Below are 27,620 nucleotides of genomic sequence, written 5' to 3'. Positions count from 1 at the left end.
ATGAGGATGTGCTATCCCGTTTGAAATAAGTTTTCTACAGGTACAACCAAACTTCAAAACCAAATCTTTATATCTATGGAAAAAATTAGTGAAGGTTTTAACTTACATCATTTAACACATGATAGTGGCTATTATCACAATTGATTTTTTTATACCCTCTCTTTGAAAAAGTTGTGGTATACTGTTTTACCTTTGTCTGTCTGACCATCCTTCCATCCCATTGATATTTTTCTTCACATTATTCTCAAGAACTACATAAAAAAGATTGTTGAAATTTCGTTTCAAGGTTTATATGAGTGAGCTCTACCATGTGATGCGTTTTCAAATTCATCATTCATCAAAGTCTTGGTTCAATCATTATTAAAAAGGTCACTAAGAAGACTCACTTTGATCTATTTTTTCTGCTGGGTGAATTTGTCAAAAACCTTTTGTTAAATAACGATTGTTGCATTTGATATCATGACAGACGTCTCAAAAAATATATTCTAGCACCATGCAGTAAATATATTTCTTTCTATAAACATTTAGTGTATGAACCCCCATATGATGAGTTACTCATGTTTTCTTAGTTCAGTTGTAACATGTTAGACATATCTCAGTGTTAATAGTGAATTGTATTTATCCACAGAAAACTGAAGAGAATTTGCAGATATTGGAGGAGTTGTACCAGTCAGGAATGACTTCCAAAGGAAAATCTAGTGAATCATTTCACAAAGAAGCTGAAAGTAAAACTGGATTACAGCTTCAAGTTATAAAGGTAAAATATCATGTTAAATGGTATCTTTTAATTTTGAAAAGTTAGAATAAAAAACATTAAAAGCAAAAATTCATTTAAAAAAAGTTTCATGTACTGGTTTAATATCATGTTTAGTATTCCTTTATATATATATATTGATGTATCAAATTCAAACAATATACATAGAATGTAAATAGATTTTTTCACAATCTAAAATTTGATACCTAAATATGAAAATTAGTAACTTATTCTGAATTTTGGTAGTAACACTTGTCAGTCAGGGGTACTTTTTGTACTTGTAAGTAATTTTTATTTACCTGAAGAGGAAAAAAAAACCTTATATAAGTGAATTATAATGTTCAAATAATCTCCCCTTAATTTACCAGTGTTCTGAATATAACAGACTAATGGCTTTTCGTTGTCCATGAAATTACACTTAAATAATTAGTAAAGACATCTGCAAAGGGTAGACAATTTAAAATTTTATAAGAGCAAAGAAACCTTAAGAATTTAAGAAAACAAGATGAATCACTTTTTCACTTATAAATGGATAAAAAAAACTGAATATCTAAGGGACATAGCTTACCTAATATTTCTTTTACCTTTACATGTAAATAAAATTCACTTGAATAAGTATCCTACAAATTTACTTCTATAAGTATACTAAAATTTACATCTTCAAGTAACTAAAAAATCCTTGTACAAGTAGTTCCCCCAACTGCTAGTGTCATCAATTGATTTTACACTGCTCTGATTGGAAGTAGTGTTGACTGCACTGAAGACACTTCACATCCACAAAACGTTTTTTTCTGTCTGTATTTCCAAAATATTTGTTATACTTCATATAGATGGAACTACAAAACGCTGTGCAGGAAAAGCTATTCATGTTCCTGTTTTATTTATAAAGTAAACAAAGAAGAAAATGTGTCTACAGTTCATGATTTTTTTATGCTTGGTGAACCATAACATTAAAAAGTACCTTGAACCTAATCTTTAACATGAAACCTGACAGAATGAGATGAACAAATAAAATACATGCACAAAATGTCAATGGCACATGAAAAGCTAGTTCAATAGATATGCTTTGAAGTAATATATATATATATATACAAGTAGAGCCCAGGTGGTAGTGTGGTCTAGTGGGACGGCTGCAGTGCAGGCGATTTGGTGTCACAATATCACAGAAGCATGGGTTCGAATCCCGGTGAGGTAAGAACCAAAAATTTGCGAATGCAAATTTACAGATTTAACATTGTTTGGTTGATGTTTAGACGAGTTATATATATACCAGTATATATACATTCTATACAATGACATGTATATAATATGACATGAAAAAATGAAGTATAATAGAACAATACAAAGTTTATCAAACATTTTTTTTTAAATTTTATAAAGTTTTTGGAAACTATAATTTAGATATTGTGTTACAGAGGATTACCAAGGTATGAAGGAATGGGCACCTGCATGGCAGAGTCTGTCAACAGAGGAAAAACTCTATTATAAAGAAAAAGCTTCCAACCAGACACAGACAACAGACCATCCAAAAGCAGCGAAACAACTGTTTAAGAAAATTGTTAGCCAGGTATATAGACTCACTGTACTTTTGTTAAGACAATTGAAAGAGTTTTGAATTGATATTCCAAGTATTAACCACCTTAACTGGCTATAAAGCCCTTGTACTATTGTTGCATAAGATTGAGAAACTGTTATGTAAATGTATAATTATCTATCGATAGATACGATTGATGCATTGATTTTTCTATCTATCTATCTAAATGGTATATCTATTGATCTATCAATCTATAGATATAGGAAACTGTGGTATGAGTGCCAATGAGACAACTCTCCATCCAAGTCACAATTTATAAAAGTTAACCATTATAGGTCAATGTACGGCCTTCAACACGGAGCCTTGGCTCACACCGAACAATAAGCTATAAAGGGCCCAAAAAATTACTAGTGTAAAACCATTAAAACGGGAAAACCAACGGTCTAATCTATCTATCTATTGATTTTACTAAATGAGATTGGAATTATTTGGAAATCATTCTCAACTTATGTCTGGGCATACTTCTAGTTTAAAATATACAATAGATATAGGAAGATGTGGTGTGAGTGCCAATGAGACAACTCTCCATCCAAATAAGAATTTATAAAAGTAAACCATTGAAGGTCAATATATAGCACACAACCATGCAGTGCCAACCACTAAAACTAAAGTCTCCTTACTTTGGACAGGTACAATGGTATATGTGCAGTGATGTTTAAACATATTTTCTGGATATAACTGGTATACTTTTTAACATTTCAGATAGTTGAAATTGGAGGGTACAACGTAGATGTTGTAATCATGGGCATTGATAAAAATAATGGGCAACAGCTTTTCTTTGGAGAAAAAAAAACTGCAGCATTCTTTAATGCACGTCCGAAAATCATGGAGGAGTTGTACTCCAATCATTCTTTTGGTAAATATACTGTAATGGTGCCTAACTTTCATGTTTCTACTTAATTTGAAAATTTAACTATTGCTTTCCAAAAATCAAATACATTATTGTTTTAGTATTCATTCAATAATTTCCTAAACAATAATTTCCTGAATAAATGTCTACTCTTTATTTGTGATTAGCAGAGAGTTGCAGTATATTCAAAAATTTGAATTCATAGGAATATTAACCATTACCAATAGAAAGTTCAATGTTTCTTTATTGTGCTAATTTTATGTTAAAAAATAATTTTTAAGTTTGTTTGCATACATTTAAGTATGACACTAGACATTGCTTTAACGCTTTTTTTTGCATGACAAAACATTTTATTACATAATTGACTTTGACGTAAGTTAAGGGGGTTCCCGGGTATGAATCTTTTTTTTTTAATATAAGATTTAGCTATCGTATATTTTTTTATAAATCAATATTATCATATACCAGATAGAAAAATGAAATAAAAAAATGGGATCACCGTTCAATTAAGCTCACAATCTGCCTCCGAAAGAAGCATACAAATTTGTAAATGACCTTTTTTCTGTTGAACTAATAGGAGAAATAGAGGTAATATTGAAATAAAAAAAAATACACCAAAGGGAGATAATTTGGAGCTTATCTAATATCAATGATATTAACATTTTAAAAGTCATCTGGGACTAAACCGAATCGATTTTTGGGGATTATTTTTTTTAACCATATCATAAAGAACTAACTAATAGTGTAATAAATAAAATTTGTAATAAATAAACACATTGTTATTTTTGGCTGAAATTTGTGTACCTGCAAACCTCCAAAAACACCTATAAAAGTTGATTATCAAAATTATCTAATAGTTATAGTTAAATAAATAATTTAAAGTCTGAGTCTGAGTAAGGTTAGAATTTGATAATTTAACTATCAAGCTTGGGTTAATCATGTTAATAGTAAAATTCAGGAGTAAGTATGTAAAAATTTGTTTTTCAAAGATTATTTTATTAATAAAACCTCATTCTCCTAATAAATGTATCTCTATTCCTGATACACATAACCACAAACTATGTATATTCTAAAATAACAAACATTTACAATAGTCTGTTAAAATGGCTGGCCTATTTTAAGGGATAGCAATAACCTTAGCATGTAAAAAACACCTTTTATTATTTTAAAAACAGTATGCTTCTACAACATTTCGTACAAGGCATAATGCATGTAATATGTTCACAAATAACACTCCATTTTGGAACGTCTTAATAAACTACATGCTCTTCATCATTTTTACACATGTAGTTATTTTGAATATTCTGCTTAACATTTTTATTTCATTCATATAATACATGTAATATTTAACTTCAATATCATACCATACAATTATGATTATTTCTGAACTTAAACAATATTAAAGGAATGTTTTGATGACCTTTCGGATAAACTCTTCATTTATGGAAATCAAACTAATGTGTAACTAATTCTTCTCAAATTTGAAAAATGGCCTTAAAAAAAATCTGTGATAGTTGTAATATTTAAAACAAAATAAAAAACTAACCATTTTCTTATCCCAGACATATATTTCCCTCTCCATATTTGGCACAACTTTTTGGAATTTTGGATCCTCAATGCTCTTCAACTTTGTACTTGTTTGGTTTTATAAATATTTTGATATGAGGGTCACTGATGAGTCTTATGTAACGAAATGTGTGTCTGGCGTACTAGATTTAATCTTGGTACCTTTCATAACTATTTGAACAACATTTTTGTAGGAACTGAAAGTACAGATCAGAAATTTCCCTTCAAAGACTTGAGGAAAAAGGCACAAGATCATATGAACAGACTATACTGTAAGAATCTAATCTCTTTTACCTTTTAGAAAAATAAGGGATTCAGAAATTATTGTGTTTTAGAGTATTTAATTTACCCTTATGCTGGGCTGCTGACACCAATATGGTGGAATTTGGTGGATATCTGAATAATGTGAGTGGTTGCAAATATCCTTTCTGTATCATGCCAATATACAAGCAAATATGATGATATAGTTGTCTGTCATCACTATGATTGAACATCATGCACAATTCCAACATTGATTTTAATGTTTATTACATCTGTAATTTAAAACATTTCATATGGCAAAATTTGGGGTAATTTGCTAATTTACATAGTGGCCATTTTGCCTTATCATGACGGCAGCCATTATAATAGGATTATATAAGCCCCTTAAATAAAAATACCAATATGCCAATACCTTTGTTGAATGAATAATTTGTTCGCATATAGGTGCATTGAACATGTTTTTAGGCTTCTGTCCATGTAAAAATTGACATTGTCTGCTCTGAAATTTTTCAGCCTTTTTTGTTTAAAAATCAGAAGCGTAACCATAGTATTATTGCTATATGAGATCAAATAAAATGACGGAAAATCGTAAAAGATTCAAAACAGAAATATATATGCAAGAAGATATTGTTCATGATTTGTTCGCATATAGGAGACACCTTTGTAGGTTGAATTTTAAAGTTAAATAACTTTTAGCTTACCTGCTTTCCTAAGTGTTCTTTTAAAAACATGATGATTTCATCTTCCCATTTCGTAAAAAGTCAAATTTTAATTGTTTTTGGATTGCTTTTAAATTGAAAATAGACATTACTATGATATATTTCTCTTTTTAATCTTTTTATTTTAAAAATGTCAACAGAAAAACAACAACTTTTCTTTTTATACCCCTGCTTTAAAAAAGGGGGGTATACTGTTTTACCTCTGTCTGTCCTTCCGTCAGTCAGTCCCTCCGTCCCATGAATATTTTTTTCACATTTTTCTCAGGAACTACAATACAAGGATTTCTGAAATTTGGTTTCAGGGTTTATCTAAGCCAGCTATACCGTGTGATTCGTTTTCAGATTGATCACTTGACAACTTCCAGTTTACCGAACACTTGTATGATTTTACACATGATAGCCAAGTTGAAAATGTTCGTCACATTTTTCTCAGGAACTACAATACAAGGATTTCTGAAATTGGTTTCAGGATCTATATAAGTCAGCTATACCGTGTGATGCGTTTTCAGATTCATCACTCGACAACTTCCTGTTAACAGAACACTTGCATATTTTTACACTATTTATATTATCCACTTGCGGCAGGGGTATCATCAGTGAGCAGTAGCTCGCAGTTTCACTTGTTTATGGAAATTTCTAAATACCCCCCCCTCCTTTTACGCCCCCTCCCCAAATTAAAAATGGGAAGTGCTCATCAGGTATGAATTTTTATAAAATGTATTAGTTGCATTTATTTGTATTCATTTGTGAACAATAGCTCACATTTCATCTTGTTAAAGAAATAAAAATTTGTTTTTTATTATTACAGCTGATGCTATTGGTCAACAACAAGTTCAATTTCCTTACAAGAAAGTAGCTGATAGGGTCATTTCTATTCATGGTTTTCCAGAGTGTCTCCCTATAAAAAATATTTCTCATTACGGGGAGACGGATTTAATGGAAATTCTTCAAATAAAAAAACTTGTTGTTGAAAAGTAAGTGTGCATATTAATCTTCAAGGTTTTATGTCAAACCACAAAAATGTTGGCAAAAAAAAGATTTCATTTATTTCAGCTTAACAAATCTTCATGTAACAGTTGGCTATTAGTCTAGTCAAATAGATGAAAAATTTGGACAACCTCAAAAAAATTGCAACAGAACTGTTTTTTGTATTTTTCAATTCTGACAGGCTATCTCTATAACATACTAAAAGTCTACCAATATATCTAACTGGGAACATTGTTTTTTTGGGTGAAAATTACAAAATTTGACTAAAATAGCGAAAAACTGGGAAAAGCTTGTAAAACATTTAATCTGTGAGATAATCATTGCAAACCAAAAGTTTTACAACATTAGGTACAGTGTTTATGAAATTATTAAAAAAAACAAATGTTGGTAAAAAAAAGATTTCACTGATTTCAGCTGAACAAATCTGTATGTAACAAAATATTTTCAGGCTTGAAAGTCACAAATCTGAAATAAATCATGTCATGCTAGTCCCAATCTTCCAAGTACCACCTTATCACTTTCAGCTGCATTATAAAAAGGGTTTCATTAAAAAACACAGGACAACTTATACTCTGAAGTACTATATTTTTGTGAATTCTTTTTGTAAATACTTTTTCCACTGTATTTATTCATTCAATTCAAAATTAATGAAACTTTCATGAATTTTATAATGGATTTGATTTATATTGTTCTTTATAATACTATGCATCTGGTGTTTGCTACAGATTCCATGTTATACCCCCACTGTATAGATTAGATAAATGAAAATAGGCAAAAAGATTTTTTGAATCCCATATTTTCTACATTTTAGTCAGTCACACCACCAGATTGACAATGATGATTCTCAAGTTGCTGCTAATGGAATTGGTATGTATATTGCTAATAACAAGATTTCTTATAAAAGTATTGTTTTTCTGAAATTATTGCTATGTTTTTGCTATTTATTAATATATAAGAAAGAAAGAATAGCAATAATAAAAACTCACATTCTGAAATTTTAAACCAGGTTTTTAATCCTGCTTAGCCTGAAATTGCATTAATTAATTTAACATTTTTTAAATATATTTATCACAATTAAAAAATGATGTGTTAGTGAGCAAAAGATTGGATATGGTGAACATCACAAATTCTTATAAGATGCTCCTCTTTCGTTTGTAAACAAGAACATGGTAAAGATGTGCATAACATATGTTGTATTTTGAACGGTGCAGGAGATCAAATCAGACATTTCTGTTACTTCATTGAAAAAATAAGGAAGTGAAGTAACTAGGGCACTGTATTTATTTTTGAAACTGTACCAAATAAACCAAATTCATACACAATTATACAGATAATGATTGTAATGTTATGCATATTTCCTGTGGCAATGCTTTAGGGACAATACTTAGTTTTATAAAAACTTTTTTTTTTCAAACCAAGAAAATTTGGTAATGAAAAGTAAATATTGGAGATGCAGTGAAAAATACCATTTTAATGATTTTTTTTTTGTAGAACCTGGAAGTGAAGAACTACTGTATAATTTACTGGTGAATCCTGAGGTTGAAGAAAACATTTATTCACTTGCATCACCACCAGTCACACACATACTCCCATTACAACCAGTCACACATACAGTACCATCACTACCAGTCACACATGCATTCAAATCACCATCAGTCACACAGAAACTTACATCACCACCAGTCACACATACACTCACATCACCACCAGTCACACATACACAACCAAACAAAACAACAGTCAAAAAATCATTAAAAAAAACAACAGCCAAACAAACACTCACACTAAAAAAAAAACCAGTCACCCAAGCATTCACATCACCACCAGTCAAACACACACTCACTTCACCACCAGTCACACATACACTACCATCACCACCAGTCACACATGCATTCACATCACCACTAGTCACACATACACTCACATCACCACTAGTCACACATACACTACCATCACCACCAGTCACACATACACAACCATCACCAACAGTCACACATACACTCACATCACCACAAGTCACACATGCATTCACATCACCACCAGTCACACATGCATTCACATCACCACCAGTCACACATACACTCACATCACCACCAGTCACACATGCACTCACATCACCACAAGTCACACATGCATTCACATCACCACCAGTCACACATGCATTCACATCACCACCAGTCACACATACACTCACATCACCACCAGTCACACATACACTACCATCACCACTAGTCACACATACACTACCATTACCACCAGTCACACATACACTACCATCACCACCAGTCACACAAACACAACTATCACCACCAGTCACACATACACTCACATCACCACTAGTCACACATACACTCACATCACCACCAGTCACATGTACACTCACATCACCACTAGTCACACATACACTCACATCATCACCAGTCACACATACACTCACTTCACCACTAGTCACACATACACTCACATCACCACCAGTCACATGTACACTCACATCACCACTAGTCACACATACACTCACATCATCACCAGTCACACATACACTCACTTCACCACTAGTCACACATACACTCACATCACCACCAGTCACACATGCACTCACATCACCACCAGTCACACATACACTCATATCACCACCAGTCACACAAGCACTACCATCACTACCAGTCACACATACACTCATATCACCACCAGTCACACAAGCATTACCATCACTACCAGTCACACATACACTCATATCACCACCAGTCACACAAGCACTACCATCACTACCAGTCACACATACACTCATATCACCACCAGTAACACAAGCACTCACATCACCACCAGTCACACATACACTACCAGTCACACAAGCACTCACATCACCACCAGTCACACATACCAGCAAAAGACCAAGAGGGACAGCTGCTAACAGGACAAAAGCCACTAAAAAGCGAAAGAACAACAAAGGTAATAAAAGTGCAAGTTAGAATTTTAATTATAACTAGAATGACACAGAAAAAGCTCTACATTATCTGGATTTATCAGTCATCTGTTATTTTCTAATAATTCACTTGAACAGAAATTATTTATATGATATTATGTATTTGGTATATTTATAACATGTCAAATATCTTGACAAACTGTGCTGTTGATGTTTATGGCATAGTTAAAATATAACTTTTTGATTAGAAATAATGCAATTGAATGTTAAAATTAACTTCTTCTAATAAACAAACTATTAAAATAGATTCTATATTTTGACTATTAAACTGACATTTTGTTTTTGTTTAAAATTCATCATTAACATTGCTGTACATATAGACCTAGGTCAGTTTCACCAAAAAAGATGACTAAGATTCATATAGATCACTTTGCTATGAAATAAATGAACTTCTCTATTTTTCATATAACTACAATGATTTATTTTTCTTTCAGAATGGGGAGTGAAAGGCATCATTGCCACAAGAACAGTTGAAAACTCACGACAATATTTGATTCATTGGGATGGATTTAACCATGACCATGATTCATGGGAGCCAGAATGTAATCTGACTCCAAGTCTAATTGGACAGTTTTTTGCCAATAAAATTTGAATTAAATTTTTTATATAATAAATACAATTTAACAACTGACCACCAGCGATCCTGGATTTAAGCCAATATATAAGCTGCGTTGAATAGAATTTGCATTATATAAGTACACATTTACATGTACATATAAACAGCTGTGATTGGTTTTAGGAACATTCAACATGTTCAAATATGAAATATCTCATATTTAATGTTCTTAGAACAACTTAAAGTTTCAAACAGTTATAGACTTTTGTTACAATAAGTCAGCTCTCCAAAATGTATTGTGGATTTAAGTAATTGTATGTTTTCTGGCCTTGAACAATGAAGAATTAAAACAAGAAGAAAACTCTCCACCAGAGCCTTCAATAATGATGATTATTACAATAAGACAACTCTCCAAAATGTATCATGGATTTAAGCAACTGGATGTTATTTTGGTCTTCAACAATGAATAATCAGTACAATTATACAATTCTCCAACAGAAAACCTTGATTTTAGCAATTAAATGTAATCTAGCCTTTAACAATGATTGTTTTTGTCAAGCCTGCAAATTTCATATCAGAAACCTTGACATAGGGATAGTGATTAGGCGGTGGAGGCGTTACTTTAGTTTTCACTTAACCTTGACCTCATTTCACAGATCAGTGAACAAGGTTAAGTTTTGGTGCATGGTCAAGTCCATATCTCAGATACTATAAGCAATAGGTCATCTACATTCAGTGTATTTAAGGACCGTAAGGTGCACATATTCAACTGGAAGGTGCATTTGACCTTGACCTCCTTCTCATGGTTTCATGGTTATCGTTAAGCTTTTGGTCTGTTTTTCTTATACTGTATGCAAAAGGTCTACTGTATTTAGTGTATAGGATGATTGCAGTGTGTATGTCTAGTTGCCAGGTGTCATCTGTGTTCAAAGTGAAGTTTTTGAGTTATGTATTTTTTTTCTAATACTATATGCAATAGGTCAACTAAATTTGGTGTATGGAAATGTTTAATGATCTATATGTCAGTCGTGCATGTTTTATTTGACCTTGACCTCATATTTATGGTTCATTACACAGTGTTCAGTTTTTGGTTTTGGTCTGTTTTTCAAGCAATAGTTCAACTATATTTGTTAAATTTTTATTTTGCCTGGCATAGTTCATCTTATCTTTACCTCATTTTCATGGTTCATTGGTCAATGTTAAGTTTTTTTCTTGGTTAATGTTAAGATTATGATACAGTTTTAATAAAACTTCAAATTAAGTATTATCAAGTACTAGTAATATCAATTAGTAAAGAAGGGGAGAGTTTTCAGCGTGTTCACTCTTGTTTTACCATGATACAATTCTCAACCAGAGAACGTGAATTCAAGCAAGAATTGTATGTTATATGCATGGCCTACCACAACGAAGAATTACAGTAAAACAACTCTCCACCATATATCGTGGATATCATCAAGTACATGTATATGTATATGGCCTTCAACGATCAAAAACGCTACTCGTCGAATAACTGTTTCATTGATGTATGAACAATGTATAGAGCTTATTCCCATCGAATATCTCTGCCTGGTTGGTGTATAAGAACGTTATATCAGTGGTAAACCGATCGAATAACTGTCTCATTGGTGCATGAACATTAAATAACCTATACCAATCTAATACTCTGTTTCCTTGGTGTATAAACTAGGTATACTACCTATTAACCTCGAATAACTGTGTCTCATTGGTGTGTGAACGAGAAAAAGATCGGAATCTAAACGGACAACCATATATATTATTGAGAACGGAGTTGGTCTTTTAATAGAAAAAAAATACCCATACACTTATGAAACCATCTTCGCTAGCCAAGGGTTACGATACTCTCCCCTTCTCTCCAGAGAGAGGGAAATGGATAGTTCCCCTTGGCTAGCAAAGATGTTATGAATGATGAGCTGTTGGAATAAAAAGATTTCGGTATAATTGTCTGTTGAAGTAATGGGTTATCGGAATGATGGGGCAGCCCAGTTATTCCTACGCCCCATTAGTCCGATCAAGGAGGTTATATATAGCATAAAACCTCCTTGGTCCGACACCCCATTAGTCCGACATGGAATAGTTGAACAATATTTTATATGAATAATCTTAATTTCCAGAGTATAACCCCATTAGTTAAGAACTAATCCCTTAAAATAATAATAACATATTCATAAGGTACTTAAGATATCAAAATTTGGCTTTATGTCCAGTGGCAAATATTACATAAATGCTCAGGTCGAAAACAATGTAATAATAAATATAATTATAGGTAGGTCCTGTATCAGATGCTATCCGCGATTAAAAAAGGTCAATAAAAACTTGGACTGCGACTAGACACTCAGAATATTGAATATGGACAGGAAATTGCCTAGCCATGGGCTCAGACAAAAATCACCGACAGCCCCTCAAGAATGTGTTCCAATGGCTCTTAACCTGCAGAGGGCGTGTTACTTTCTATATACACCACTCTGCATGACATTTGTTGTTCCATCCCGCACAACCAAACGGAGGTCCAACTTAGGCAAGGGTTTACTGCCATTCGGAAGAAGACCAAATGATCATATTTCTATATACACTTACATTGTAAATATATATTGAAATCACTATTTGTCTATTTGTCCATCGAATGACTAAGAACAGATAATGCAATTTATCAAGGTTTGTTGGTAACTATGTATTCATGACAGGCTTGATTTACCTGATAATGGTTTACTTTTACAAAGTGTGACTTGGATGGAGAGTATCAGTTGTCTCGTTAACACTCATACCACATCTTCTTATATATATTGATCACGGTAAAACACAATATTGAATGTACGACTATCATTTTCAGTATTTGGTACAGGTTGACTGTCACTGGGCACAACAGTTCAACATAGAACCCTATGCGGAAAACCAGAAAACTCTTTTTGTCAGAAAACACTGTCAAACATCCAAACGTACTATTCACACTGATCTGTGTCCACACTTGTCACCGATTGAAAATTTTACTATCGATGTCACAGTTTAAACTTAAACTCGCCAATTTTTTAGTGTATTATCAACAAACAATTCGATAACTCTCTGTTTGTTTTAAAGTTTTTGATCTTTGTTTCGTGTACAGTATAGATGAATGTAAATATTAATGTTTCGATACAATAGTCCTACTTTATGGTAAAATGACACTTTTTACAGTTTTTACACTGTATCCGAAACCTAATCATGTGAACACTATTCTTTATGATGAGATAAAATCTCCACATCGGATGACATGTCCTTCTTAGTACAACGTGTTCCCATATATATCACATTTTGTATATATGTTTACCAAAACTTGCAAGGTTCTCGAGTCATGGTATTTCTTTCATAGTAATACCAGATAGATGGGATGGTATTATCTGGTGTGGCATACTTATATATAAAAAGAGTAGTTCAAATACCATGTCAACAACGATTCTACGAAGGAGAGTCTGGATTTGAAGGGGTCATACATTTCTGTATACTTTAATTTGTATGTTTTTATATTTTAGCATGCTATCAAATTATTTTCTTTATTTCTTGGTTCTTTTTTCTCTATTCTGTATATGTTCACCCATTATTCTCTGTTCCGTTAACCCCATCCACATCCTCACGAAGAATATTTTCTATTCCTGTAGTTATTAAACTTTGTCGGACTATTGGAGTGTCGGACTAATGGGGTGTCGGAATATCGGGACGACCCCCGTATTTTACATTGAACCCCCTACTATAGACCTTTTCAATTCAAGCTGTTATAACTCCTTTTCGTAGTAATTATACATCAATGAGTAGTTTGTATGTACTTCCTCAAAAAGATGTTTTGAAAATTTTATTTACAATGCATTCACCCGGTTCAATGCATCATCCATAAAATTAAAGAAAGCATCGTCATTGTCTAAAGCACGTTCTTTGTCATTAACAATGTTTTGAAATACGCTCAGAAATCCGTGCAATTTATTGGTAAACGCCATTAACGAAAAACGCTGCGCATGTTGTAGAAGTTTACCAATTTTACAGGAATAATGTCAGAATAGTTCTTACTCTGCCATGTCAAGCATGTAATTAAAAGAGGCTGAGGTAATTTTAGAAATAGGTGGAGACTCAAGTAAAAAGAAGTAACAAGGTGTTTCCATAATTCTTGAAAATTTAAATAATTTTAACTATTGCAATAAGATTAACGGTACCAATTTTCTTGCACCAGATGCGCATTTCGACAATACATGTCTCTTCAGTGATGCTCGTTGCCAAAATATTTGAAATCCAAAGCTTATATAAAAGATGAAGAGCTATAATCCAAAAGGTCCAAAAAGTACAGCCAAATCCGTGAAAGGAATCAGAGCTTTGCACGAGGGAGATACATTCCTTAATTTATAATAATTTCTATCATTTTGTAACAGCAAAATTTAATAACACAAAAAATCCGTATTTTCGCCAGTACTGGACTGGTAATACCCTCGGGGACTAATAGTCCACCAGCAGAGGCATCGACCCAGTGGTAGTAATAAGATTAACGGTACCAATTTTCTTGCACCAGATGATATATTTATAATTGCAAATGCTATAAATATTAGTGTAAATGCTATACTTATTAGTCCAGATGCTACATTTATGATGGCAAATGCACCATTATATACTTTTGAGCCTTTTGATACGTAAGTATACATCATTTGCTTCAAATACGGGTAAAATATCTTTTGCTATAATAATTACAGCATTCGCAATATTTATTATAGCATTTGCACTAATTATATAGCATTTGCAGTATTTAATATAGCATTTGCAATTGAAGATATAGCTTTTGCAACAAAATACACTTTTGACCCTTATGATACGCCATATATATACACACGTAAAATAAACAATCACATGTGCGAGGACATAAGTATGCTAATACATGCATATCCATATAAAGTAGAGTTCCCGGGGTACTTATAAAGTGAGAAACGGAATCGAAACGAAACGAAACGAAATATAACGAAACGAAACGAAATACAACGAAACGCAACGAAATACAACGAAACGAAACGAAATATAACGAAACGAAACGAAATGAAAAAATGAAGAAACGAAATACAACGAAATGAATCTGACCCTTATGTTATGCAATTGTGTGGTGCTGTTGATGTAGTTATCATTGTTACAACCACGCTAAAACAGTATGTAAGATGAAAAGAAAAACTCCTTTGATCTCCTAATTGAGGATTGTAAATTAATTTATTGTTTATTGAAAGACTGCATACTTTTCTACAACCCTGTGTGGACGTGCTACCCGTTCTGACGTACAATGGGTGCATTTATTGCAAATAAAACTGGTTTTGGTTTTAGTTTAAGGTTTTGAACTGGTTTCCAAAACTAGTTTAGGTTTTATCGAACTAGTTTGAAAAATAAACCCAGTTCAGGCACATTTAAACAAATGGGTGGTTTCCTTGAACAATGTTGAAACCATAACAAAAATGGCTGAAGTATATCTTTTACTACATACTTGATAACACAAACAGAAGATGACAGCATTGATAGGCTTTATCAGATTCACAAGAGTGTCTCAAAAAGAAAGCTAGTTTTCTCAATTGTATCATGCTTGGCTGCTAAACGTAGACACATCGCCAGGGTGAAAAATTAAGTTGAAAATGTTATCCCCCAATACACACCTGATGACTATAAGAATCGTTTTAGAATGAGCAGATCAACATTTGATGCACTAGTTCTAAGCTTATCTCCTCAGTTAGCGGTGGGTCTTAAGGGTGGCATCATGAAAGTTTCTATTAAAAAGCAGCTATTGATTTTCATAAGATATGCATCATGTCAACAGATTTTGACTGAATTAGCTGACAGCTTTGGTGTATGTGAAGCAACAGTTCATACTATTATACATCGAACATCTTCAATTATTTGTTCAGATTTGCTTCCTGCATTAGTTAAATGGCCTTCTGGAATGAAAGTGCAAGAGACAGTTGACATGTTTTTTCAACATAAAGGTTTCCATGGTGTTTTAGGCGCGATTGATGGATCACATATCCATCAAAACTCCTAAAGTGGATGGTGAACAATATTACAACAGAAAAAAGTTTCCTTCTATAATACTTCAAGCAGTATGTGACAAAAACTTACATTTTCTAGATTTATATTGTGGGTGGCCAGGTTCTGTGCATGACTCGCGAGTTCTTAAAAACTCGCCTCTGTTTACAAGTGCATCTGATAACAAAGAGAGAATGTTCCCAGGTAATACCCATCTAATTGGAGATGCTGCATATGCTTTGAGTCAGTGGGTAATGACGCCTTTCAAAGACTTTGGCAACCTTTCGGCTGAACAAAAACGTTATAACTACATCCATAGTTCGAGTCGGATGTGTATCGAAAGAGCCTTTGGTGCATTGAAAGGTCGATTCAGGCGTTTAAGATACATTGACATGGAAGATATGCCTTAAGTGTTAAAATTTGTGCTCAGCTGTTCAGGCGCGGATCCAGAGGGGGGGTTCCGGGGGTTGGAACCCCCCTTTTTTTTGGACGATCAATGCATTTGAATGGGGACATGTAATTGGAACCCCCCCCCTTTGTCCTGGGTTAGGAACCCCCCCTTTTTTAAATGGCTGGATCCGCCCCTGCTGTTGCACATTACATGAAGTTTGTTTAGCCAATTTGGATGCATACATTGAAGAAGGACTAAATGCCAATGAAGAGATCAATGATTTCCAAGATTTTTTAAGGAGAAGACCTTCCGCACAACATAAACGTCAGTCAATTGTTGATATGCTGGGATAAAAAGATATTGCTCATATTTATCTCCCTTAACCATGTTAACAGAAAATGTGTCATCTGTTTTTTAACTGTAAACTTTAGCCAAATTTAGATTTCCAATTCTTAATTAGTGTATTGTTTTATTTTGTATCGCCTGCTTTTCACACATGAATGACTCTGTTCATTTTCATGTTTTGGTCCATAACATGTCACTGTGTATTATCAATGTTATCTAGGTACTGTTATTTGACTGTTGTTTATATGCTGAGTTAGAAAGGCAATACTTTATAAAAATAAGAAGATGTGGTATGATTGTCAATGAAACAACTATCCACCGAGTTCAAATAAAGTGGATGTAAGTAATTTAAGGCAACCGTTCGGCCTTGAACAAGAGATAAACACATACCATTTACTGGGCTATAAAAGGCCCAGACATGAAAAATATGAAAAAATTCAATTGAGAAAACTAACAGCTTAACAAAGCAAAATACTAAAAAGAAATGATTGACATGAACAAACAACAACCACTGAACTACAGGCTTCTGACTTGGGACAGGCACATAAAGAATGGACCAGGAGCCTCTGGCCTTTGTTAGTCTAGTATGATTTTTAATTTTAGTTTCTTGTATATAATTTGGAGTTTAGTATGACGTCCATTACCACTGAACTAGTATGTATATTTGTTTAGGGGCCAGCTGAAGTACGCCTCCGGGTCCGGGAGTTTCTCACTGCATTGAAGACCTATTGGCGACCTTCTACTGTTGTCTGTTCTATGGTCGGTTTGTTGTCTCTTTGACACATTCCCCATTTCCATTCTCAATTTTATATCAGTGCTACTAGCAGGACTAGCTATACACTGTGCAGTAATATAAACTCAATGATTATTTTCAGGCCAAATTTTAGGGATCATGGAGTTCCACATGTTCTAGGCCCCTGCTTTTTTTTTTTGTTCCTTGGATGGAAAAAAATTATATACAAAGTTGATATTTTTTTCAATATGTGTTCAACAATGAAACAGTTTCATATAATGAAATTTGTATTTTTAACAATCAATAGAATAAAGTGGAATGCAATACTAATATGTCACTCTGACAATGCTGCAACTCAGAAAAACATAATGAAGTTATATAAAAAGAAAAAAAACTTAAATCTATCCAATTATTGTAGTATGTCTATTTGTTCATATCTTCAATAATCTGTGACATAAGCTGATTTTTTTGGTCTTCTTAGTCCATTTTTGCCTTATGCTGTTCCTTTATTTCAGATAGCAACCCTCTCTGTTCTTCTTTAAACTCCTCGTTCATGGTTTCCAAAAACATCAAAACTTCATTACTTTTTTTTACTTTCTTTCCCTGGTTATTTGTTTGATCTGAATCACTTGCCTTCTTCTTTCTTTTACCCTCTTCTGCCAAACTACTTTCATTTAAAGACTCTACATCACTATCCTCACATGTCACAGATTCTGCTGATGGCATTGATTAGCTCATTGTGAAGATAGGTTTGACATTTGCCTTGTACATGTTGTACCCATAAGCTTCCTCCATTTCACAAAAATAGGGGCTCTATTTTACATCATTCCCACTTTTTTGGTTGTGATCAACAGTGTCACGAAATATTTTTGTTAAGTTTTTCCACTTTTGTTCACATTGCTGGAAAGTAAATGTACTGAGCTGCTTCGTCATGTTCGTCTGCACTTTGTTCCGCCATATTCTTTTTCGAAACCAAACTACTAAACCGCCCCGAGAGCGGTTTGATAAGTTTCCGAAACTGGTTTTCGTTTTGTCTCAATAAACAATCAAACTAGTTTCAGTTTTAAACCAGGTTCTAAACTGGTTTGTCAAAACAAATGAAAAGTTTTGAAAACTGTTGCAAAACTTAAACCAGTTTGCTAGCAATAAATGCACCCAAAATAACACTTTAGTGTTCCAAAAATACTTTTTAAAGGCATTGTCTTTCATCCTGTCGTCTCCCTTTATCATGCCGGAGTTTATATATGGGTAAGTTGTGAGCGTGAGAAAAAAAAATCAAAGGTCTTTGAAGTTTTCTAAAACGCATTCAGCACCAGATGTTGCACGGGCTCCAGCCGGGTATATATAAAAGGAATATTTTTTATTCAACCGTTATTACGCAAAATGGAGCCCAATGAGAAGGAAAAGAAAATGTAAGTACCCTTATACATGTACATTTAAAAATTTATTTCGACAGTGTTAGTAGTTAAGGAAACAGAACTTAAAAACATTTTGATGTTGAGTCATTGCAATTTTTAGTAGCTAACCAGCTGATATCTGATACCAAGTCAGGAGCCTGTAATTCAGTGGTTGCCTTTTGTTGCTGTGTTACATATTTGGTTTTTTTTCGTTAATTTTTTGTACATTAATTAGGCCGTTAGTTTTCTCGTTTGAATGGTTTTACATTTGTCATTTCGGGGCATTTTATAGCTGACTATGCGGTACGGGCTTTGCTCATTGTTGAAGACCGTCCAATATAGGAACGAACCATAAAAAGCCGTTGAAAAAAATCTTTTGGCCTTTATATCAGAAACGGAGAACTATTGGGTACTACGGGAGTTTTTAACGACCTTGACTGGCTATAAAGCCCTTGCACGGTCGGTACTATTGGGGAAAAACAAGTTCCTGTCCTAATAATTTTTTTAGAATATAACTACTTACATAGCATTATTAAACTCGGTAAATCCGAGAAACTTGAGAAAGGGGAGATCATTTTTTCTTGTGAGGGGCGTCACCATTTAAATATTTGTGTTCGTGACTCTTTCTGCACGGCAAATTCAATCCCTTGTACACCACCCGTATTGAAATCATGGACCTGCCCAATTACAGGGTCGTTGAAAAGACTTCTTTATACATGACATTTGTATAATTGAATTTGAAAATATCTTTTCTATATAATAGTTTTATTTTGAAGTATTTGTATTATGATTGAGGAAAATTTCTTTTGAACTAAAAGGGCTGGGGAGGGGCAATATATTTGATGCTTTTGAAGAGGGTTTCGTTTCTTCATTTTTACATTCCTAATAAATTTAAATGTGATATTTCTAAAGTTTTACTTAGTCACCTCCAAATTCAACAAGAATTTCTGAAATAATAGCATCATTGTCCTGCATAACTTTATCACACTTTTTCAGTTTCTCTGCCATTCTGTTACCTGAAAAACAAATGTCAGTTAACAACAAGAGGTATAAAGCCTGAATAAGACATTATAAGTGTTCTAAAACTACTGTGTATCAGATGGAAGGAACTACAAGGGCAGATGTGCCCTCAATTTTGGGCTAACTTGAACATTTTATATCATAGAAAATACAAGCAACTTTATCAACTATATAGTCATGTTACTATTTGAATTTTAGGTTACACTGAGCTAATAAATTCTAAACCCTATTTCACTTCCCGAGTCCATTGACTGGTCAAATATCTAATACCTAATCATAAAAACTGGTCAAGATATGAAATGGATGAAATAAAAGGTAAATCAACATGAAACTGTCCTTTTATAATCAATTCTGCCTTACAATTTAGAAATATTATATTTAAAAGGCATCCATCACCATCCTCCCAAGCTTATACATATATATGAGATTGGTAAGACCATAAGCCCTTAACCATTAAAATTTCTTTTTAAAATTATCCACAACAACATATATTTTACCAAAACTAGAAGTTTCTTATGATGGATATAGTATGATTTATCAGTATGACATACCTATACCCCATATTTGTTTTTCTGTATGGTGTAGCATAGCTTCTGTTAACAGGTCCTGCCTGTTACTTATGGTCATTTCCTTTGTTATTTTACGAAAGCCTCTCAAGTATGACCATAATCTTTCAATTCCTTCTCCATCGGTCATACCTGTTGAATCTGCAAATCTTTGGCCATATGTAAGCTGGAGAAAGAGAAATCAGGAAATGTTTTTGATTGACTTCATATAGTTAAATTCCTTAAATTGTATACACATATTTGTATATTGTAGTGTTATCCCTGGCTTAGTATATATCTAGGATTTTGATTGGTTAACGCATGTCGTTACAAAACCAAAAGCCCCTGGGTGTTGCTAACCCATATCCCCGGACGTTGCTTACCACTATCCCGGGGAACTTCACGCAAGTAATCCTTCTGGTGAAATATTGAATTTTGTAGATTATCTATGATATTTGTAATTACAAATTTAATTCATTTACGATTTTGTCCCAGCTTGCCAATCATTTACACTCATTTAATTAAATGCATCACTTGACTGCCACATTTTCAAGGAATACTGACCTAGCTATGCAAATGACCCACGTTGATTTCCATATCTACGGATATGAACGTAGATAACTTATAATATTCCCTGATATCTTTATATAGCCTCTTTATAGCTTGTTGTTCGGTGTGAGCCAAGGCTCCGTGTTGAAGGCAGGATAATTGACCTATAATTTTTTACTTTATAAATTGTTATTTGTTTGGAGAGTTGTCTCATTGGCACTCATACAACATCTTCCTATACCTATCTAAGATAAAATAAAATATTTTTATTAAGTTCTAAAATTATTTATTAAAGTTTTGAGTTTGAGTCAAGCAGGTTAACATGAGGACAGCCGGTTTTAATTGCATTTATAAGGGAATTTCTAATATTTAATATTATTGCTGATTTGACAAATAAGGAAAATGTGTATATGTATACTCTTTCAATTAAATTTTTTTTTTGAAGTTTACCAAAAAGGTAAAATTTTAAACTGTTAACTCTATTTGAAAGTTTTTGAAGAGAGATTTTCACAATTTCGAAAATTACCTGACATGCTGTATTGTGTGCAAAACTATGAAAGACTGGCACAGCAAAAGAACACTTTTCTAATAGATCCTTGTTATTGGTTTTCTGAAAATAGAAACATTTTGTTAATAATACAAAGTGTTAAATAGATAATCTTTTCATTACGATGTATATAAAATTTAGGTCAATCTTTATGTACAAAACACTTGGTTTTAGTTCAATCAAACTCATCAGAATGGTTCAAGTTAAAAATGCATAAACATTTGCTTTAAATCATACTTTTTCTCCATGAATCTACATTTATGCAGTTTTTTTATTACAACTGTACAAACAGAATGAATCATATACTCATAAAAAATGGTGATAAGGTATTATAAACTTCCAAGTCTCCATAGTGGGTGTTCAATAATCGCACATTCTTGTACTTCATTAAAATGTTCATCAAGATAAATCAGGGTATTGAATAAGAATATAGTTACCTGTAAATGTTTATGTAACATGCAAGCAATATCATACATGACAACCAGATGATCATTAGGTCTATTCGCCAATACACATTTCAAAATGTAAACTGGATAACTCAACTCAAGAATCAAGGTACATGTATGATAAAAAATTAAAAAAATGTATAAAAGAGCTTAAATGATTTGTTAAAACTGCTGTCTACTTGAATTTAATCATTGAAAGAAATGCAGTGAAATTTTTTTACTTGATAAAGATGTGATTTCTTTGTGTGAGCAAGTTTACATAGTTTTGCAACCTGTTGTTGCCTGACATGAACTTGAATGGAAAATTCAACAAAATTCACAGCAGCAAAATGTATATCACCTCAACCTACATTTTCTTGAAAGCAAATAACTGCCTCATATTCAATAGTGAATAAGTTCAAATGATCTTACAACCTTTAGTAAAAGAAACATAGTCACAGAAAGTCACTAAGGGTACTCCAATATTTTTTCAATTTCATGGAGGTCAAGTGAAAATACCTTTCTCCATGGGCCAAATCAGCAAAATAAATAGGTATGTCATGCTTGCAGACACTACCAAATATTCCAGTGACATCTAGTTTTTTGTTTTTAACTTTTGACCTGATGACACTTCCAGCCTGGAAATTGGAACACTCCTGAAATATAAAATGAAACAAACTCTTCAAATTTACATATATAATTTATAATATTAGATAATGAACACCTTTGTTTACTTTATCTCTCTACAAAACAGGCACGTTTTTATTATCAGATAGACTTATCAATGTACAAGACAGATGTTGAAAACACAATTATTGAAACTGCTATAATCTGTGTCTAGTATTCCATGACAGAATTTGCTGTAGAAACAATATTGAAAAATACAACCACATTAGTAATACATGTACATGAATGAGGAGAAGTGTCAAATTTGATGGGCGGTTGTTATTTGGTAAAGTATGAATGAAGTATAGTACATTTAAAACTTTGTTCTTTGTAGGGTGAAATCAACAGTGTCTGTTGCCCCTTTCACTTATTTCTGGAAAAGTCCTAATAAACTTACACTATTTGTTGATTTGGTTTCAACTGCATAATCATCAATAAATTTTTTAAGATCACCATGGTCTAGAAAAAATAGATTTTTGTGTCTAGCGGACTGCCTCCCTTGATCAATTCCAGATGAACACTTGTGTACAAGGCCAAAGTTGGCATCCATAGATACTATTGATGGAGTCTGTAAAAAGATTATGACATATAAAATTGAGAAAAAAATGAGAGTGCATATTTTCCAGATTGTGTACTGTAACTGTAAATTTTTATCAATATTGATAAAGCCATTAAGGACGACTAACAGCTTATTGCCATAAATTAAAAAGTTGGACTAAATCATTGCAATTATCTCCCTTGAAATATACCGACTAGGAATATTTTCTTAATGCACATTCTCTTGAAGTTTACTGTAATTGTGTAAAGTTTGCATTACATGGTTATGGAGTTCCACTTACAAGACATGTTGCCACATATAAATTAAGACACAGTCCATTATCAATACCTTATTAGTCCTTATACAGGTGTTGGTCTTTTATAATTTGAAATACAAAGGATAAAAATTTCATAATCAAACATTGTCACACTAGTTATCTGACCTTGATAAGTATATTTTTGACTGATTCATGTTTCAAATTGGCACAATATATTTATTCCATCATCACCTTAAGCAAACTGCAATAAAGGATGTCAAAAAGTTAAAAAAAAAAATGTTGAGAAGATGCATTTTTAGATTATCAGATAAAAATAATAACTGTTAATAACTTTTACCTTCAAACATATTGGACATTCTGTAGAAAAGGAAGATTCTGTAATATTCTTTCTGGTATTTAATGATGATCTATGAAAGTTATATTCTGTGAGACAATCTCCAACAACAGAACGGTATATGTTTTTTTCCTGGAAAGGATTATGTATTTAAAATACTAGAAAATTTGAAAATTTATCAATCTCTAATAAAAGAACTTGATTTTGTAGATCACAATATATTGAACAATTAAAGCCTAGAGAGTTTGGTTGAATAAATCTAAAAAGACTATCTAATATTTGCTTGTCTATTCAGTGTGTCTATTAAGCATTTAAAAGTTTATCTGATATTAAAGATACATTACTAAAGCATCATACAAGACATTTTTTAATTTCAGGTGAATTTATATTTAAGGAATGACTGTAATATTTTTTATGTCTATGAAGAAATAACATAAAAAATGTGGTGCACACTGAATAACGCGCGTAGTGGGTTATTTAACAGTGTGCACCACATTTCTTAAATTCAATTTTAAACCGTAGAAAACCATGAAAAAATGTTGATGACTTCACGGTCCCAGGACTGAATTATGTCTATGGGATCATTACAAAATAACGTCAGCCAATCAGGAGATGTGTTACATCCAAAATTAAATCATTAGTACTTACAGCATTGGAAATTAACTTGATATAGTTGGAGTGTAAAGCTTCTAAAGCCTCGCAAAATGATTTTGCAGGCAGGCAACATTCAAGCTGTAGAATGGATAATAACTCCATGAATCTAAGATCAAAGGAAATCCTTGGATTGGTTGGTGTAGCTGGCCATAGGCTGTAACGCAGTAAGGTTACTGCTGGATCTTCACACCTACATAAATTGATTTTACATACATGTTGGGAACCTGCAAAAGGAAATAGTTTTCTAAATTGTAGAAAAATTAAACTGTCAGAGAGAGAGGGATTTGTAGACTGTGAACTGTAACACAAATGTTTCTATTTTTAAGATTAAACATTACTTTATTTTCAAGAGGAATAAACAGTTAGCTATATCACTAACTTTCCCTGAGGCTCTTATAAAGAACATCAAACAAAATACATTGCATACATTAGTATAAAAAGTCAAGTATGATACTGTATGATAACAACGTTCAATACAAATTATATTGATAAGATGTTATGAAAAACTAAACTAAACATAATGACCTAATCAGTTTTCAATATTATTTAAACAGCCAGAAGGAGCAAAAGGAGCTGTTTGTAGTATTAATCTGGAAGTTGTCACCAATCAATTCTTCCTTGTTAGTTCATTTTTTTAATGCCTTTAGTTTTAACAAAGTGGTCAAAAACACTAGTAGTATTTGTGTGTCTATCCAATTCTATATATTTACCTTTTACGTCAACAGCATAAATAGTTGACGAATACGATGTTTCACAAACATGGTCTTTCCTAGCTAGTTCATTGGTCATTAGCATAGGTACATACATTGATTGCTGAAAAATAAGTAGTTTACATATAAATAAAATACATAATTAATAAGTTGTGTAGTTGCTTTATATTTAGGTGAAGAAAAGAGAGGTAAATAAAAGAATATTTAAACTCATTGAAAACTACTTTGACAAAACATTTAGAGATTTTGATTTTGTCAGTTATATTTATCCTACAAAAAAATAAAAAGATTTCTGAACAACCATTATTGCAAAGTATAAAACTTGAAACACTTATCATTTGCATTTTGATGTCTATTAATCATGTATAAATATTTTATACAAGAACATTATTATGAGATATTATCTCAGTGGTATACCTTCTTTCACACATATTTTTCTTTACATAGGAAAATAACATCTCACTTTTGTTCTTATCATAAATTTGGCTATTCTGTCATATTATACATGTTATAGATGATTCAAGTAATCAAATATATATGTAACAGTAAAGTTAAAACTTTTTTTTTTCATTTAAAATGTAAACATGATTCTTTAATAACGGTTCATTGTCAGTTGAATTTCAAATTTTATGTAAAATACATTTATCCAGCAACATTAGTTTATTTTCAATTCATATCGTTAAGTTTTGTTTGTAAAATTTCAGAGTTTTTGATTAATAGGTCAATTTATGATCAGTTTGGAAATACATCTCTATTTGGTCAGAGTTAACATTATTGTCATAAATATGATTATCAAGTAAAATGAGTAATATGTATGTAGTTGTGGTACTAGTGCCCAATTTCTAATTCCAAATTTAAGGTTGAGACTGGCATGGTAACTGGTAATATAAACAAAAGATTGTTATACTAATATGTTTTCTTGTACTCTAGAGTACAGGACTCAAGAACCAATTTTCAATAATTAAAACCTTATATATTTTTATATGACCATACCTTCCATTGGTGTGGTTTGTGGAACAATATGTTTTTATGTATTCTCATACAGCATGTATGACAGTAGTAGGCAGTAGGACCACAATCCTGGCAATAAATTATGAATCACAGAAGCAGCAGGAATATGATGCTGGTGAAAATTCTTCAATTCTTGTCACCAGCAGTTTTTCTCTTAATAGGTCCCATGCTTCCATGACCTTTTTTCTCTTTTCAGAATAGGTATTACCGGTATTACCTTTGGTTGTTTTCAAGGTGCAACTGCCTGAATTTTCTACAAAATACATTTTGCCCAAAACGTCATGATAATGCAAATCAATAGGTACATAAAGTAATCCAAAATAGAACTAAAACTTCTATAGCAAGAGTGGACAAAATCAGTGTGGATAGTATTTACCATTATGAATGTATTGCATAAAACTTTAAGTCAAATAGGATACTAACTTCATCCCATATTTATTTAATGACACTTGATTATAGCTTGATACAGTCCTGAATTAGTTAAGATTGACTAAATATTTGACTAAGCATAGGTTTCTGAATGTGTCACAACTATAAATGCCAGGTGAGCTAACCTATGGCCAGGTGTGCTAAAAGTGGGAGGATCATGAAAACTAGAGGATGAAATGACACATACACAATCAAATTATGAATACATAATACAATTATGAGCGACCAGCTTGTACTATAATTTTCAATGTTCAGTGGACAATAAAAATGGGTTAAAATCTAATTTGTCCTTAAATTTAGAAATAATTATTGGAGAGAAGTATTTGGGTACCCTATACGACATGTATGATAAATTACTGTAAAAAAATTTGTTGAAAAAATGTTAATGATAAATATCAAACTCCATTTTATGTTTATTGGTAGCTACAACAAAGTCAACATGCGATTTGGCAAATGACGATTAAAAATTAAGGCTAACTTCATGATTTGAAGCTGATAGTAGCAAAAAACAAAGGTTTGATGCTTGACAATAAAAAGCACTGCTACCCTCGTATTGGACACATGGGTACTAAGTTTTAAGTGGATCAGATTTTAAGATCATCATAAACTAGGGCATAAAAACAAATAGGATTTCACATACCAATAATTCTTCATCACATGACACAAGGTATGGAAAAACATACTAAAGTATCAATATTTATCCAACAGTTATATATTTCCATTTAATGTATATCATGTATATTAGCCAATTA

At 32.4% G+C, this 27,620-nt stretch overlaps 2 protein-coding genes across 2 annotated transcripts; one reads left to right on the top strand and one right to left on the bottom strand.

The window, feature by feature from the left end:
- Positions 1–2,175: 2,175 nt before the first annotated feature.
- On the top strand, positions 2,176–10,346 carry LOC143074910 (uncharacterized). Its single transcript, XM_076250121.1, has 7 exons — positions 2,176–2,321; positions 3,051–3,204; positions 4,959–5,036; positions 6,553–6,718; positions 7,543–7,598; positions 8,223–9,680; positions 10,149–10,346. The coding sequence occupies exons 1-7, from the start codon at positions 2,184–2,186 to the stop codon at positions 10,304–10,306; spliced, it is 2,208 nt and encodes a 735-aa protein (XP_076106236.1). The 5' UTR covers positions 2,176–2,183; the 3' UTR covers positions 10,307–10,346.
- A 9,735-nt stretch (positions 10,347–20,081) lies between these two features.
- LOC143074237 (uncharacterized) lies at positions 20,082–26,517 on the bottom strand (the record flags this gene model as incomplete). The annotated part of the gene is made up of 11 exons (XM_076249786.1): positions 20,082–20,179; positions 20,735–20,915; positions 21,804–21,887; positions 22,262–22,361; positions 22,611–22,616; positions 22,769–22,905; positions 23,313–23,483; positions 24,068–24,196; positions 24,713–24,942; positions 25,429–25,531; positions 26,422–26,517. Coding segments are annotated over 11 exons (1,335 nt in total), but the record flags the coding sequence as incomplete, so codon positions are not given.
- Positions 26,518–27,620: the final 1,103 nt, after the last annotated feature.

The sequence above is a fragment of the Mytilus galloprovincialis genome, chromosome 5, assembly GCF_965363235.1.
Source record: "Mytilus galloprovincialis chromosome 5, xbMytGall1.hap1.1, whole genome shotgun sequence".
Taxonomy (NCBI): domain Eukaryota; kingdom Metazoa; phylum Mollusca; class Bivalvia; order Mytilida; family Mytilidae; genus Mytilus; species Mytilus galloprovincialis.
Note: the sequence above shows the minus strand (reverse complement) of the source record. Positions and strands in the feature narration are given on the sequence as shown.